This window comes from Saccopteryx leptura, chromosome 2, assembly GCF_036850995.1.
Source record: "Saccopteryx leptura isolate mSacLep1 chromosome 2, mSacLep1_pri_phased_curated, whole genome shotgun sequence".
Lineage (NCBI taxonomy): Eukaryota > Metazoa > Chordata > Mammalia > Chiroptera > Emballonuridae > Saccopteryx > Saccopteryx leptura.
In genome coordinates, this window is record NC_089504.1 from 363,015,298 (window position 1) to 363,029,891 (window position 14,594).

Below are 14,594 nucleotides of genomic sequence, written 5' to 3' on the forward strand. Positions count from 1 at the left end.
CAGATGCCCAGGTCTGACCGCAGATGCTCATATGTGACCGCAGATGCCCAGGTGTGACCACAGGTGCCCAGGTCTGACTGCAGATGCTCATGTGTGACCGCAGATGCCCAGGTGTGACCATGGGGGCCCACGTCTGACCGCGGGGGCCCACATCTGACCACGGGGGCCCACATCTGACCGCGGGTGCCCAGGTCTGACTGCGGGTGCCCAGGTCTGACCGCGGGTGCCCAGGTGTGACCGCGGGTGCCCAGGTGTGGCCGCGGGTGCCCAGGTCTGATCATGGATGCCCAGGTCTGACCGCGGCACCCGGCGAGCCTGCAGTCACCGCAGGTCGTGTGTCTCCTGTGCAGATGAGCCCAGCGCGGCCGCACACTCCACAGCCAGAGCACAGAACCGTGTTCTGACCCAGGTCACCCCACCTGCAACCTGCTTTAATGCTTTGTCCCCAGCCCTCAGACGTAAGAGGAGCGGCCAGAGCTCCGTGCACACGCCCCTCCGCACTCTAGGATGGTAGAGTGACGCCCCGTGCAGGAAGGGGCCCCATCCCCACGACCTCCCCGCCACCTGGTCCCGCGGGGCGGTGACTCTCCCCGCCGGCTCTGGTTCTGGATCCCGCAGTGACAGTGACCGAGCCCGTGCCCTCTGCTCTCTTCCAGCCCCTTGCTGGCCGTGTCCTTTGCCACCTGCTGCGCTGTTCCAGGCCTCGCCCTTCTGACCTGGGGGGTGAACCCGCTCACGGGGGCCCTGGGGCTCTTCAACATCTGCCTGTACACCTGCTGTTACACCCCGCTGAAGAGGCTCAGCATCCTCAACACGTGGGTCGGAGCGCTCGTGGGGGCCGTCCCCCCGGTGATGGGCTGGACTGCAGCCACCGGCGGCCTGGATGCGGGTGAGTGTCCCCCGTGTCCCCTCCTGCTCCGCAGACACGGGGTGCGGGCGCGGCGGGGAGCTCGGGGCCCTTCTCCCCCGGCGAGCAGCCGCACCGGCGGTCAGGGAGACCCTCCTACCCTGAACTGCAGTCCGGGTGTTGGATCCCGTGTGCTCCGGGGCGGGGTCTCCTGTCAGAGGGGAGGGGGACGACTGTCCTCTGGGCTCTCAAGCTTGGAAAAGTGAGAGAGAAACAGAGGAAGCCGTGCTGTCCCAGCCTGTGATGACAAGTACAATGAAACATTCCTGACAGTCCCCACGCCGGGAGCGCCGGCTCCACCTTGCAGCTGCCCCCGCGTGGAGGTGTCTGGACCCGGCCGGCCGGCCGGGCAGGACGCTGCCCTAGCTCTCAACTCCCACAGATCCGGGGTGACTCCCCTCTTAGGAAAGAACAGACTATTTTCATTAGTGCCTAATTTATTTTTCTATGATTTGCTTAAATTGTTCATGCTGTCTACAATAAAACCATTCAGACATTTCTACATTTTTTTCGGTGGTATGTCACAACGAAATTTGTGGGGTGAAGTAGCCCATTTTTACCATCTGTAAGGGAAGTTTCACAGTCTAATTAGTGAAGTAATTAGTGTGTTTTGACCGACACTTAGGAAGGAAGTGGTGAGGTTTCCTGCAATATATGTTAGTACATATTTTTCACTTGAGAGATCAAAGGCTGGCCATAAACCGTGGCCCTGTAAGCCACATTTCTGAAACTTTTCATAAAGGCTCTTAGACTCCGACTTGGCAGGCGTACAAAGATGATTACACCTTAGCCATGATTGTCTCTTAGAATGGTTTTAATATCCTGTAAGAGCCGGCATTCCATGAGTCTGTGAATGCAATATCCTACCACGTACGTGCCTGTTTGGTCTGTGATACCCCACAGCCAGTCTCGCCCGTGGGGGAGGCTCCTCCTCCACAGCGCAGGGGCGTCTGGGTGGGGGGCCCAGCCCCCCGCTTGGCTGCTGGCTGCCCTTCAGAACGGGCTTGACCTCTGCCTGCTGTTTGCTTATCTCCCCAACATGGGGCTAGCAATGCATGGTCCCTTCTGACAGAGCTGTGAGGATTAAATGAATTGTTTTTAAGTATTCTTCATTTATACTGTGGGTGGGTTAATACAGATCAAGAGAAGTCACGAGCTGTCTTAAGGGTCTTGTTTGCTTGAAATAACCCTTTCAAAAAAATGGCCCAAAATGTTTCCTTTCTTCAGTGGTATCTCCAAACCATGTTATCTTTGGACCTCTGAAAACGGATGGCTTTGGAGAAGCCTCTGAGGAGAGGAGTCTCTGGAACGCTGCCCTAGGCTCTGCTGGGAGTGAGGAGAGGACGGGGCCGTGAGGGGTGTGGGGGGGCTGCCCTGACTCTGCTGGGAGTGAGGACGGGGCCGTGAGGGGTGTGGGGGGGCTGCCCTGACTCTGCTGGGAGTGAGGACGGGGCCGTGAGGGGTGTGGGGGGGCTGCGAGGTCGCCCGCTCAGCAGAGCAGCCTGGGCCAGGCGCTGCCGGGCTCACCACAGTCACCTCACGGCTTCACTGTGCGGTGTCCGCTGGGGACCTGCTGCGAGCTGGGCACTGGGAGCTACAGACTCACTGACCTCCAGTCCCCGTGGGGATCGCCTCACCCAGCTTCTCCGGGGAGAGGGTGGCCGGAGCCTCGGGGAGAGGGTGACCGGAGCCTCGGGGAGAGGGCGACCCTGAGTCTCTGGAGAGGGTGACCCGGAGCCTCGGGGAGGGGGTGACCGGAGCCTCGGGAGAGGGTGACCCGGGGACAGGGTGACCTGGAGCCTCGGGAGAGGGTGACCCGGAGCCTCGGGGAGAGGGTGACCGGAGCCTCGGGAGGGGGTGACCCGGAGCCTCGGGAGAGGGTAACCCGGAGCCTCGGGAGAGGGTAACCCGGAGCCTCGGGAGAGGGTGGCCGGAGCCTCGGGGAGAGGGCGACCCTGAGTCTCGGGGAGAGGGCGACCTGGAGCCTCGGGGAGAGGGTGACCGGAGCCTCGGGGAGAGGGCGACCCTGAGTCTCGGGGAGGGGGCGACCCTGAGTCTCGGGGAGAGGGCGACCCTGAGTCTCGGGGAGGGGGTGACCCTGAGTCTCGGGGAGAGGGTGACGGAGCCTCGGGGAGGGGGTGACCCTGAGTCTCGGGGAGAGGGTGACCCTGAGTCTCGGGGAGAGGGTGACGGAGCCTCGGGGAGAGGGTGACCCTGAGTCTCGGGGAGGGGGTGACCCTGAGTCTCGGGGAGAGGGTGACCCTGAGTCTCGGGGAGAGGGTGACCGGAGCCTCGGGGAGAGGGTGACCGGAGCCTCGGGAGAGGGTGACGGAGCCTCGGGAGAGGGCGACCCGGAGCCTCGGGGAGAGGCCGACCCGGAGCGGGACAGGTGTCCGGAGAGCCGGGAGCTGGTCAGCGGCTATGCCTCTGGTCCCGCCACCCACGCCCTGGGAAGGGCCGGTGCTGTCCAGAGGCGGGAAGAGCGTGTGCGCAGAGGCCTGTAGGCAGGTGGCAGGAGCAGCCGCCGGGTGGGGACTCGCTCTGAGGTGGCCGCCTTCCTGAGCAGTGGACGCCTCACTGGGAGGCAGTGAAGGCCCGTGGGAGGTTGAAGCAGGAAAGGAGCAGCTTGCAGTGTCAGGGTTCCCCAGCCCTGCGCAGCGCGCTGGTTCTCCCGCCATATTAAAATCAGTAAGCTGTCCTCGGCTCCGCCCCGGCCCCTGCCCCGGCCCCTGCCCCTGCCCCTGCCCCTGCCCCTGCCGCTGCCCCTGCCCCTGCCGCTGCCCCTGCCCCTGCCGCTGCCCCTGCCCCTGCCCCTGCCGCTGTGCAGCGGGGCTCTCAGGAGCCTAGGTCTGGCCCCAGCCTTCCCCCCACCCCACTAGTCAGAATTTCATCTTCTGAGTGTTCAGTGAAGTGTCACTCTGCCGTCCTCTGGAAGAGCCGTCCTCTGGAAGAGCCGTCCTCTGGAAGAGCCGTCTGTGAGCAGCGGTGCCCCTGCGTGGAATGCAGGACACAGGGCTGACAGAGGTGACTCCGAGGGACAGACGCATTCCGTCCCTTGTCCCTTTGTCCCCTCCCCCGGCCGCTCAGCCCGGACGTGGGGAACCAGCACTGGGACTTTCGTCTCTGGGTTGTGTATCACTGCGGAAGCCCTCCGGGCCCAGCTGATGGTGGGAGGGGACCCTGCAGTCGCCCCTGTCGGGGCCCTGCCCTGAGGAGCTGCCTGTCCCGCTGGGGGACGAGGTGACCGCAGGAGCTGGGGGACGGAGGTGACGGCAGGAGCTGGGTGGAGCGAGGAAACGGAACAGTGCGCTGTCCCACGGGGAGGGCAGATCGCTCGTGGGTCCGGGTGCTGGGGACCAAGGGGACCGCCTGGGACCAGCGCCCAACGCCCTGCCGCCCCCCCCCCCCAGGGAAGGCAGGGACCACAGGCTGCGGCCAGGACAGCCTCGGGGTCAACTCGTCCCCCCTGGAGCCACTTGATCCTATTTGTCCTGTTCTGTTCCGTTGTTGTTGTTTTCTCCGTCACAGAGGAAAGCCAGTTTCTCACTGTTCTAGATTCCCAGCGGTGGGGGTCTGTGCTCCCCCGAGCTGCCCCTCGGGCAGTCAGCCGCAGAGGAGGAGGTGGTGTGGGGTGCGGGGCGCGTGGACCCCGTGAGCACTGCGGAAATGTTGGCTGTCCCTGACGTCCGCGGCTGTGCGGCTGCCCGAGCACTGTCCACAGCGGCCTGCCCTCCCCGTGGGCCGCGCACACCGTTCCCAGGGGCCTGTCCCTGCAGAGGGGCCCAGCCCAGAGCACGCTCCGTGGGCACCATGTCAGTAACGGCCATCCTCGGAATGGCACTTGACCTGTGTCCACTTCCGTCTGAGGCTCAGAGGTCGGCCTTTCTGGGCCTTCCCCTCCCACCTGCCTAATGACTTGGCCTTTTTTTTTTTTAAATTAAACCCCTGTTCCTAGAAAAGATTTAAAATGCTTGCCAAGTAACCTCAGGAGCGGCCACATGGGAGCCCCAGCGTGTGCCTTAGGGACAGAGGGGCTGGTGGGGGTCTGCAGGCTGGGCAGCCCCAGCGTGTGCCTTAGGGACAGAGGGGCTGGTGGGGTCTGCAGGAGGGGCAGCCCCAGCGTGTGCCTTAGGGACGGAGGGGCTGGTGGGGTCTGCAGGATGGGCAGCCCCAGCGTGTGCCTTAGGGACAGAGGGGCTGGTGGGGTCTGCAGGAGGGGCAGCCCCAGCGTGTGCCTTAGGGACGGAGGGGCTGGTGGGGGTCTGCAGGGTGGGCAGCCCCAGCGTGTGCCTTAGGGACAGAGGGAGGGGCTGGTGGGGTCTGCAGGCTGGGCAGCCCCAGCGTGTGCCTTAGGGACAGAGGGGCTGGTGGGGTTTGCAGGCTGCACAGCCCCAGCGTGTGCCTTAGGGACGGAGGGGCTGGTGGGGGTCTGCAGGCTGGGCAGCCCCAGCGTGTGCCTTAGGGACAGAGGGGCTGGTGGGGGTCTGCAGGCTGCACAGCCCCAGCGTGTGCCTTAGGGACAGAGGGGCTGGTGGGGGTCTGCAGGCTGCACAGCCCCAGCGTGTGCCTTAGGGACAGGGGCTGGTGGGGTCTGCAGGCTGGGTAGCGCAGCCCTGCGCAAGGTGACCTGGGAAGCCGAGGCCAGCGGCTGCTGGGTTGGGCACGGGGCACCCCAGACTGTGGGCCGCAGACACTCCAGCCCAGAGCAGGCCTGGAGCCGTGTGCATTAGGCCTCTTGGTGGTGTTTACCTCACGGGTCTATTTAGTTTATCTGAGTGGCTTCAGGCTGAAGCGTCCTCGCCTCCTCCTGGCCAAGGCCACCTCTATTTCCGTCACTCCCCATTTCTTAAAAAAAAAAAGCTCAGATTCTGTTTTGTAGTTTTTCTAAATCCCTTGTCTTGGGAGGTGAGGGCATGGGTCCCTGTGACAATCTTGTGGGAGCTGATTTATAAATTGCCTTTGGTTTGTAATTCAAATGTTGTTGTGTGGTAAACATTAATTATGTCCAACGACATTCAGTTACAAATGACTTAGGAGCCAGGCCCTTATCAGGAAGTGACATTTGGCAGATGGATGGTTTTAGTCACAAAAAGAGAATGAGTTGGGGTTTTTTTTTTCAGCCTCAGCTGATTAACTACAAAATGTTAATACTGGGTCTGCTGAACTCAAACTCGAAAATGAGTGAGTTCATTTTGTGTGAGATTTTTTTGTTGCCGTTCGTAACGAGCCTGAGAGCTGCAGATGAGTTAAGATAAATGATACTTTCAAAGGCAGAGCGAGCAAGTCGTGGTTCTTGGGAAGAGCAGCATACTGAAGAGTATGTAGACCCCTCTTCTCTCAGAGGCACACACACAGAAGGCTGAAGAAGAACACTTTTGGAAGCGCGTTGGCGGCGTCATTGAAGGGCCGACTTGGGTGCTCAGAGAGCTCCCGCCTGGTCCGGGTGCTGGGTTGACCATAAGTGACAAGGGACGGAACAGCGAGTGCCTCCTGCTGGCGGCGCTGGGGGACGCGGCACCCGGCCAAGCGCACATCCTGTCGGGACCAGGAGGGTTCCAGGAACAGACGAGTTTGGGGTGACAAGGATGGACACTCCCTGTGAGCTCAGGGAGCGTGTGGATTTATTGGAGAACCCACGGTGCTCCAAACTGCGCTCAAAGGGGACGGGTAGAAAGAGAAGTCAGAGCCTCCTGCTGCCTTGACTTGGCCTCCCCCTTCCGATGACCCCCGTGACTCCCTCCTCAGCGACTCCGCTGGGGCGGGGCCACAGGAAGCGCACGGTGAGGGGGGGCGAGCCTCTGCACACGCACACACGCACGCACACACGCACACACGCACACATGTGCACGCACACACGCACACACGCACCGCCAGCCTCGCCTCTTCATTATTCATTCCTAGGTCACTTCCAAAGAATTCTTCCAGGACAAGCGCTTATTGCCAAACCCTGTTTCCTATTTTCGGAGGACTTTCAGTCTTCCCTTCTGTGGCCGTGCAGCTCCTCTGCTGGCCCCACAGCCTGTCCCCTTGATCCGTGGCACCGGGGATGTCTGCTCCCTGTGGGGGCTCCTCTGTGTTAACCCTCCAGAGAAAGGCTTTGAAATCTGGGAGCATGAGGCTTCGGGCTTGGCCTTGGCTCCACAGCTCGCTCCCAGTTTACACGACCATGTAACCCTGACAGCACAGATGGGACCGGTCCTGGGACAGACTAGCGACCAAGAGCCGCACGTAGAGGGAGCCTGTTGTGGGGAGGGGCTCCCCGACCACCCCAGGGTTTACTGGAGCTGTCCTTGTATCCTTCCCAAGGTCGTGAGTGGCAGTGAGTGGCAGTGAGTGGGCTGGGGTGGGAAGCGGACACACGTCCGTGTGGTCACCACGCCACGGAGAAGCAAGCGGACACGTCTGCACTCCGCCCAAGAGGAAGTTTTCTGGGAAGAGCGCAGACGCGGTCCGAGCTCCAAGTGGAAAGCATTGGTCTCCGCTCTTCCGGGAAACCTCACAGCTCGAGGGGCCTCGGCTTCGCTTGCCAACAGAACCACGCACGTACCCCGCAGGCGGCGTTTCCAGGTGTGAGCGGGGGCATCAGCACGCTTCTCCCCCAGTCAGGGCGGCTAGAAATGATCGACAGACATTTTGAGAGAGTTCAGAAATACGTGTGTTTTTACAGAGTCACTGGGAAGACGTGGGTGAGGCGTCCCGTGATCAGGGCAGGGCTCTCTGAGATCAGGGTCCTCCAGCTTTGGCCACACGCTGCGTAGATGTGCCCTTTTAACAGCTCCTTAGTCTAGACTCTAGAGGGAAATAAATACTCCCCTGGACCCTGGGTCGTCTCACGACTTGCCTTTGAGCTGGGATTTTGGCGTCCCGGTCTCAGGGAGTTGCTGTCCCCGGGAGCACCATGCCCACAGATGTGCCACCTGGTGCTCAGATGTTATATATTCATAGACCAACAAATATTCAATTAAAAGAAAGGAAGCAGATATTTCTTCCAGGTACAATTAAATCAAATATGTACAGATTGTGTGGTTAGGTAGGAAAATGAGGAAATACATTTAATAGGAACAGAGGACGGATAGTTGGTGTGAATGGATTGAAACTTGGAGACCATCTTCGGATTTTGGTCTGCAGACTGCTTCTTCCGGGAAGCCTTCCCTGACCTCTCCAAGGCTGACTTTGGTCTTCCTCCTGTGTGCCCCCACACACACACACACACACACACACACACACGCACAAGCCCCGCCCCTGCAGTGACATTCGGGGCTGTAATCCCCTTTGTCTTGTCTCTCCCCACCAAACAGAACACAGGCCCCATGCAAACAGGCTGCTGGGGGGGGGGGGGGGGCTTGCAGTGAGTAGACCGGGGGCTTCCTGTCTGCTGCAGGCGGAAGGTGGCTCCACCACAGCCCCAGGACTGAGTCAAGTCTTCCTGTCCTGCTTCTCCTTATCTTGATGAAGAGAGTAATTTGTTTTACAGCCCCTTCAATGCACAGGGGCAGGGACCTCCCTCAGGTAGAACGGGGGGGGGGGGGGGGCGTTTTCCGATTACAGTCCATTCAAGGCGAAGCTGTGATTTCTAAGGCTCTTTCATTTGCCACAGGAACCAAGACCCTGCCCAGTTTCCTCACACAGAAAGCAGCATGCTACTCTTATAAAAACAGTTTTTAAAATTGTTACTGTAAGCAGAAGCATCACTGGGCAGTGGGTGCTGAGCAAAGCAGCTTACGCTCCAGTCGGCACCAAAGAGAGGGCTCTTGAGAGAGACAGGAAAATTCCACCCGGGCCGGCTCTCGAACCATCTCCAGTCGGCGTGTCCGGCCAGGTGGCTCTCTCTCAGCCCTTCCGCTACCCAGACGGATACTGTGCCCCAGACGTACCCTGCTGCCCCGCCCCCATTTCTGAGTCGTCACTGACCTCCTTCTTCTTGGCCGGACACACCTTAGTCTTGTCGGCTGTCACAATCGCACACTGTCCCACGTTCAGGCCTTTCGGATGGGAAACCGCTGGTGAGCTGGAGGACGGGGTGTTCCCCGTACATTGTGCTCGAGGCCTCGGTGACCGGGCCCTGAGAATCTCCATCAGCACTTTCTCTTCATTGGTCCCTTTACGATTAGAGCTCATTCTGGGTTGTTTTGTTTTTCATCCGAATACAAGGGGAAGGCTCCTCTACCCCCCTGTTCACTACTGACTGGTACCTCTGTGCCCTCCAGCCCCCAGGGACGCTCACTGTCCAGAGAAATATGAGGCAACTGTTAGGTGTGCAACAGCATGACATCTAAAAGAAAGAAAGTGCAGATATATATTATATATTTTATATATATACACTGCTCACAAAAGTTAGGGGATATTTCAAAATGAATATGAAGTGATTAAAAAAAAGAAGCTCTTGATTTTGTTTTTTATTAAACAAGAACATCAGAAAAGCGAACGAGAAGTCAAAGAAAGTTGTTCGATTATGCAGAAGAGATGTAGCACCAACTTTTAGTTCACTGGTGAAAACGCACTTACACAAAAGGCTGAAAGTACTGGAGCATCTGCACGTTTCCCGATCCCCTAATTTTTGTGAGCACTGTATCTTAATTTAAAAATACTTTATTGCTAAGGAAAAAGAAAATGCCGAACATCATCTGAGCCTGCCGGGAAATGTTGCCCGCAGACTTGCCCAATGCAGGGTCGCTACAGACCTGCAACTTGTAAAAACCGCGATGTCTGCGAGGCTCGATACAACGAGGTATTCCTGTAATTGAAACTAACCTTTTATTTTCAAGGTACAGGGATTCTTAATACACTGGAAAATGCGATTTCTCCTCCCCACATGCCGCCCTCTGCTCAGCTCTGTTTGCCTTGGAATGACCGCCCAACAGTCCATTGTCACTAATTTGAGTCAGTGGCCAGGGGAAAGTTCATTCATCTCCTCGTTTGTCAGATGAGAGAGAAGCCCATAGGAAGGGTGGAGAACAGATATGCCAGTCTCCCACACAGTGCCTGGGGCATGGCCGCCCCGGGGCGTGGAGCTGGGATGACTCACCAGCACCTGAGTTGTGGCTACAGATCCCGTCAGTCTCCACCGAACACGCTCACCTGTGCGTGGCCCCAGCGGTCCACGCCCGAGTAAAAGTCATCGTCAGGTTGGCCACCCTCACAGTTTTCACACGTTCCCTGCCGTGTGCGACCCGCCCATCCATGGCGACCTGCTGGGTGGGGGATTGGCCTGGGGTCCGACAGCAAGGGCAGCAGAGATGAGATCCCGGTGAGGTCCAGAGGGCACCTTGGGGACCAGGATGGCTTCGGGGGCAGAGGAAGGAGGCTTTGGTGAAAACCTCCAACAACTTTGCTTCTCCCCTCTTGTCTCCCCACCCCCACAGGCGCCTTTCTTTTGGGAGGAATCCTCTACTCCTGGCAGTTCCCCCACTTCAACGCGCTCAGCTGGGGCCTCCGCGAGGACTACTCCCGGGGCGGCTACTGCATGATGTCGGTCACCCACCCGGCCCTGTGCCGGCGCGTGGCCCTGCGCCACTGCCTGGCCCTGGTCGGACTGTCCGCGGCGGCCCCCGTCCTGGGCGTGACCACGTGGGCCTTCCCCGCCGTCTCCCTGCCCATCAACCTGTACATCTCCTACCTCGGCTTCCGGTTCTACGCGGACGCGGACCGGAAGAGCTCCCGGAAGCTCTTCTTCTGCAGCCTGTGGCACCTGCCGCTGCTGCTGCTGCTCATGCTCACCTGCAAGCGGCCGCCGGCCACCGAGGGGGCCGGGGGAGCCCCACACGGCTGACGGCCGGTGCGCGAGTGGGGAAGAAAAGACACGGAAACATCCGAGAGACTCGCGTTTTTCCCCTTGGCTAAACATTTGCGAGAATGTTTTGGTCGTTCTGGAGCGGGAGGAGGGAGAGAGACCGCCGGGTGGTTTAGCACAAGGCTGTAAAAATGACTTGGTGCTTAATGATCACATGACGAAAGTTTCTTCAGTGACGGTATTCAATAAGCAACGGGTTGGCTGGGCCGATTACTACAGAGAGGATATTTTTCTCAATGAAGGTATATATATATCTTTATCCAAACCCCCCCACCACCGTTTTTCTTCTGCGCATAGACAGACAAGCCTGCCTCCCTTTTCTGCCCCCCCCACCACACACACACACACACACACCATCTGCAGCCGGACCACACAGGGTGAGCACTCCTGCTCCGATGTCTGTCTCCTGTGGCCTCAGGTCCCTCCAGGACGGTTGTCAGAGGACGTGCTCAGTGCTGCCTGTGGCCCCCCGCCCCGTGAATGAGCCAGGGCCCCCCGCCCCAGCTCCCCCTGCCCTGTGTGTCCTCTCAGCCGCACCCCCTCCGACTGGAGGGGAATGCCAAGGACAGGCAGCCGGGTGCCACCGCCACTCAGGGAGAATTCCAAACGGTTGCCTGGGGCACTCAGGACTGCCAGCCCGCCGCCCCAGTGCCTGGCAGCGGGTCCCCAACTCCAGAATCCAAGGCATCTTCAGAGTTCACTCTGACACCCAGCAGGTGTCTGGAGCGGCTCTCTCCGGAAGGGTAGCACTAGGCTGAACGCCAACGACCTCTCCAGCTCGGACCGTCCATCCCTGCTCTCGGTCGGTCATCGTGCGGGCCGCCAGCTGCCCCCTGCTGCGCAGCTTGCCCGAGCCCCTGCGAGCGGGGACATCACTAGGTGAACCACCAGCCCACACAGCTCCTGCTCTCGTCCCTGTCGTGAGAAACACCTTTCTACCCTGGCATCTTACTGATGCCAGCCATGAGCCTCCACGCGTCCAACGGTTTTAGGAGCCAGAGCCCCAGCGGGCCTCCTGGCCGGGTTGCTGCCCGCAGTTCGGGGAACTGTGGGAGCTTCCCTGTCGCCAGTGTGGCCTCAGTCACCTGTGGTTCCATCAGCCCTCACCTGTGCCCCATTGTCCCCTGTCCAGTGTCGTGTGCCTGAAGGTCTTGAAGCTTAACAGGATGTTTCAATGACTCCGTCTCCTGGCGCACAGCTGCCTTGTAAGGAATTCATTCGGAGAGTTTCAATGGCATTTAAGGAATCGTGGCAATATCCTTGCTCTCTCAGAAATTTCTGAAGCAGTTACAGGTAGCATCTGGCCCCTGTTTCTACTGCTCTGAACTGTCGCCCTTTGGCTGTGTCCAGGTTATCTGCCGTGGGGAGCACAGTACAACATGTCTGGAAGAAACTGCTGCGTGTTGCAGCCCCAACATGTGTACAATGCTCCCGCTGTTTCCACTGCAGTAAACGAGTTTGTCACGACAGGAGTGTGCGTTGTGACGTTATTTCATCATCGTACGCCAAGCGTGGACAGTCCTGGGTGCATCCGATAGCGTCTGACTCCCTTGTCCTGCCCTGGCGGAGGCACAGAAGGCGGACACAGGACCGGCTGTGTCTGCGGATGGTAGGAGTGACCCCCTGGGTTTCTGATACCTGTGCACCCGAAAAGAATAGTGAGCAAAGGCCCACGCCCCGCCTGCCCCACCCTACCCTCTGCTCAGAATCACCCGGTCTCCCCTTCCTTCAAACCATCGCCACAGAAATCTTCCCCGGGGACTCTGACCTGTCCTTCCTCTCAGAAAACACCCACGGCATGAAGTCCACCCACGTTATGAAGACAGCCGCCCAACACACATACCCGACATGTCCCCGGCTTCCTCTCCAAGAGACTTCTGTGTGAAGCTCCTCGCTGACTCCTCGCTGCTCCTGCACCTCTCCGCGGGTGCCCGCGCCTTCCCAAACCCCTGTCCCCTGTGTCCCGGGGCGGGATGGGGAATTCACACTCCTGTGGTCCCCACCGTCCCAGCGAGGACCGCTGCTCAGTCACCCAGACTCCCGACGTCCTGGGACTAAACGTCCACACCGGCCTGGGGGCTCTAACTCTGACCGCCGTTCATGAGGACTCCATGCCCATCAGCACTGCCCACGTGGGGAAGCATATCCCCCCCCAGTGGTACTTTTTTCGGGTATCCTGGGGACACACCACTTCGGGAGCTGGGGGACAGGTGCGTCTGCTCAGCTCACGGCCGGCGCACGCCTGTGTACCTAAACCCGGGTCCATGCAGCCCCTCACCTGTTTTGAGAAGAAAATGGTTTGAGTTGAACCAAGATGAGTTAGTTACTCCTTCCTGATCCCATTCTGTCTTTGTTTTCCAAATTTTGGTTTTTTTTTTTTTTTTTTTTTACCATTTTCTCTGTCTTCAGGGCTATGTTGGTTCAACTGGTCAGCAGCAGAGTCCTTAGTCAGGCTGGCTCCTTGACCAACACGTCTTCTGGCCACTTCCTCTCTCTCTCATTCTCCTTTTTCAAACACACTAGCAGAAAAACGTAGCTTGCGCCCCACCCTCTTCCCTCATCATCTTCCACTGAAGCCCTGTCTGACCCATTCCCCGAGGACGTGAGCTCAGCTGTGACGTCTGGTATGAGAGCCAGCGGGAACCCAGCCCAGCCTAAACGGAGGGAACCCCAACCCGCTTTTATAGATCGGGGTCCGCCTAGGAAGTGGGGGCCGAGAGAACAGGGACCCCGAGCGCAGAGAAGGTCAAGAAGGCAGGTTAGCCCGACTGGGTGGATGACGGTAGGGTGCCAGGGTCTTGGTAGAAGCCAGTCTGTCCCCTCCAAACAAGCAACCAGAGGGCACTGCAGGCCAGGGTGCTTCCTGAGCCTGCTCTGAATGGGCCCGTGCAAGGGACTGACTGACAGGGGAGAGAGAGGGGGAGGGAGGGAGGAAGGAAGGAGGGAGGGAGGACTACACAGGAAACTTCAGAGGAGGCAAAGCATTGGTTGAGTAACCCCTCTGCACCCCTAAGGAGAGCAAGGTGACTAAGACCAACAGTCAGGGCGTCCACCAGGACTAACACCAACCAGGACAAAGCGTGACCGAGAGGAGAGGCACCCTCCCTACCGTGGAGTGGGCTAACTCAATCATTTATCCCTTCATCTGCTGAGCAAACACTCATCCCAGGGTGCTCTGAGCTCGTGGGATAAAGAGAAGAACCAGGATGGCGTTCTGGCCGCTGGGAGCCTCCTCTCGGATATGCCGGAGGGAGTGCAGGAATGGGGGGGGGGTAGAGGAGACACCCCATCTTCTGCCCACGGCCTGTCCCCTAGGTGACCTTGGCTCAGCCTCGCCAGCGCCTTCTCAACATCTTCCTCTCAGTCCCGGTCCTCGTGTCCCTCGAGCTGACGCCCTGCCCCCCCCCCCCCACCTTGGGGGTTGCGTGCCCATCGCAGGGCTGGTCTGGCTGGAGACCCTCCCTTGGTCTCTACCCAGGAGACCTGAGCCACACTGGGTGCCCAGCCCAGCCCAGCCCACGGCTCTCTCGTTACCCCACTCACACCCTTCTGTACGACACGCTCTCGTGTTTGCATCACCTCCACTGAGTTTTTGTGTGAAAGGAGAAGATTAAGTACAGACCATTGGCCATCAGGCCAAGGACGCGGAGGGTGGGAATAGAGCGGAGAAGGCTGCTGGCCAGAGGGACCCGGCTGCGCAGAGGTCCGGGCGCAGCCGAGCGGAGTGGCTTCCTGGCTCAAATATGGGAGCGCGGGAGGGACGGGGGATGCGGCTGAAGACGCGGAGGGACCAGGGTGGCCAACTTCACGTGCGCGTAAGGACGTGGGGAGTGGGCGGCACCTTCCCCCGGGGCGGCGGGGGCACGGAAGACGCACACGGTGAAGCGGCCTGACCAG

At 59.5% G+C, this 14,594-nt stretch overlaps 1 protein-coding gene across 2 annotated transcripts in view; it reads left to right on the top strand.

The window, feature by feature from the left end:
* The window catches only part of COX10 (cytochrome c oxidase assembly factor heme A:farnesyltransferase COX10), a 106,193-nt gene extending 94,029 nt beyond the window's left edge, over positions 1–12,164 (top strand). For both annotated transcript variants that reach the window (XM_066364918.1, XM_066364919.1), the window contains 2 exons: positions 657–889; positions 10,270–12,164. In XM_066364918.1, coding sequence (XP_066221015.1) covers positions 657–889; positions 10,270–10,676 — 640 coding nt within the window. In that variant the 3' untranslated portion in view covers positions 10,677–12,164. The remainder of the gene's footprint in view (positions 1–656; positions 890–10,269) is intronic.
* The last annotated feature ends 2,430 nt before the right edge of the window (positions 12,165–14,594 follow it).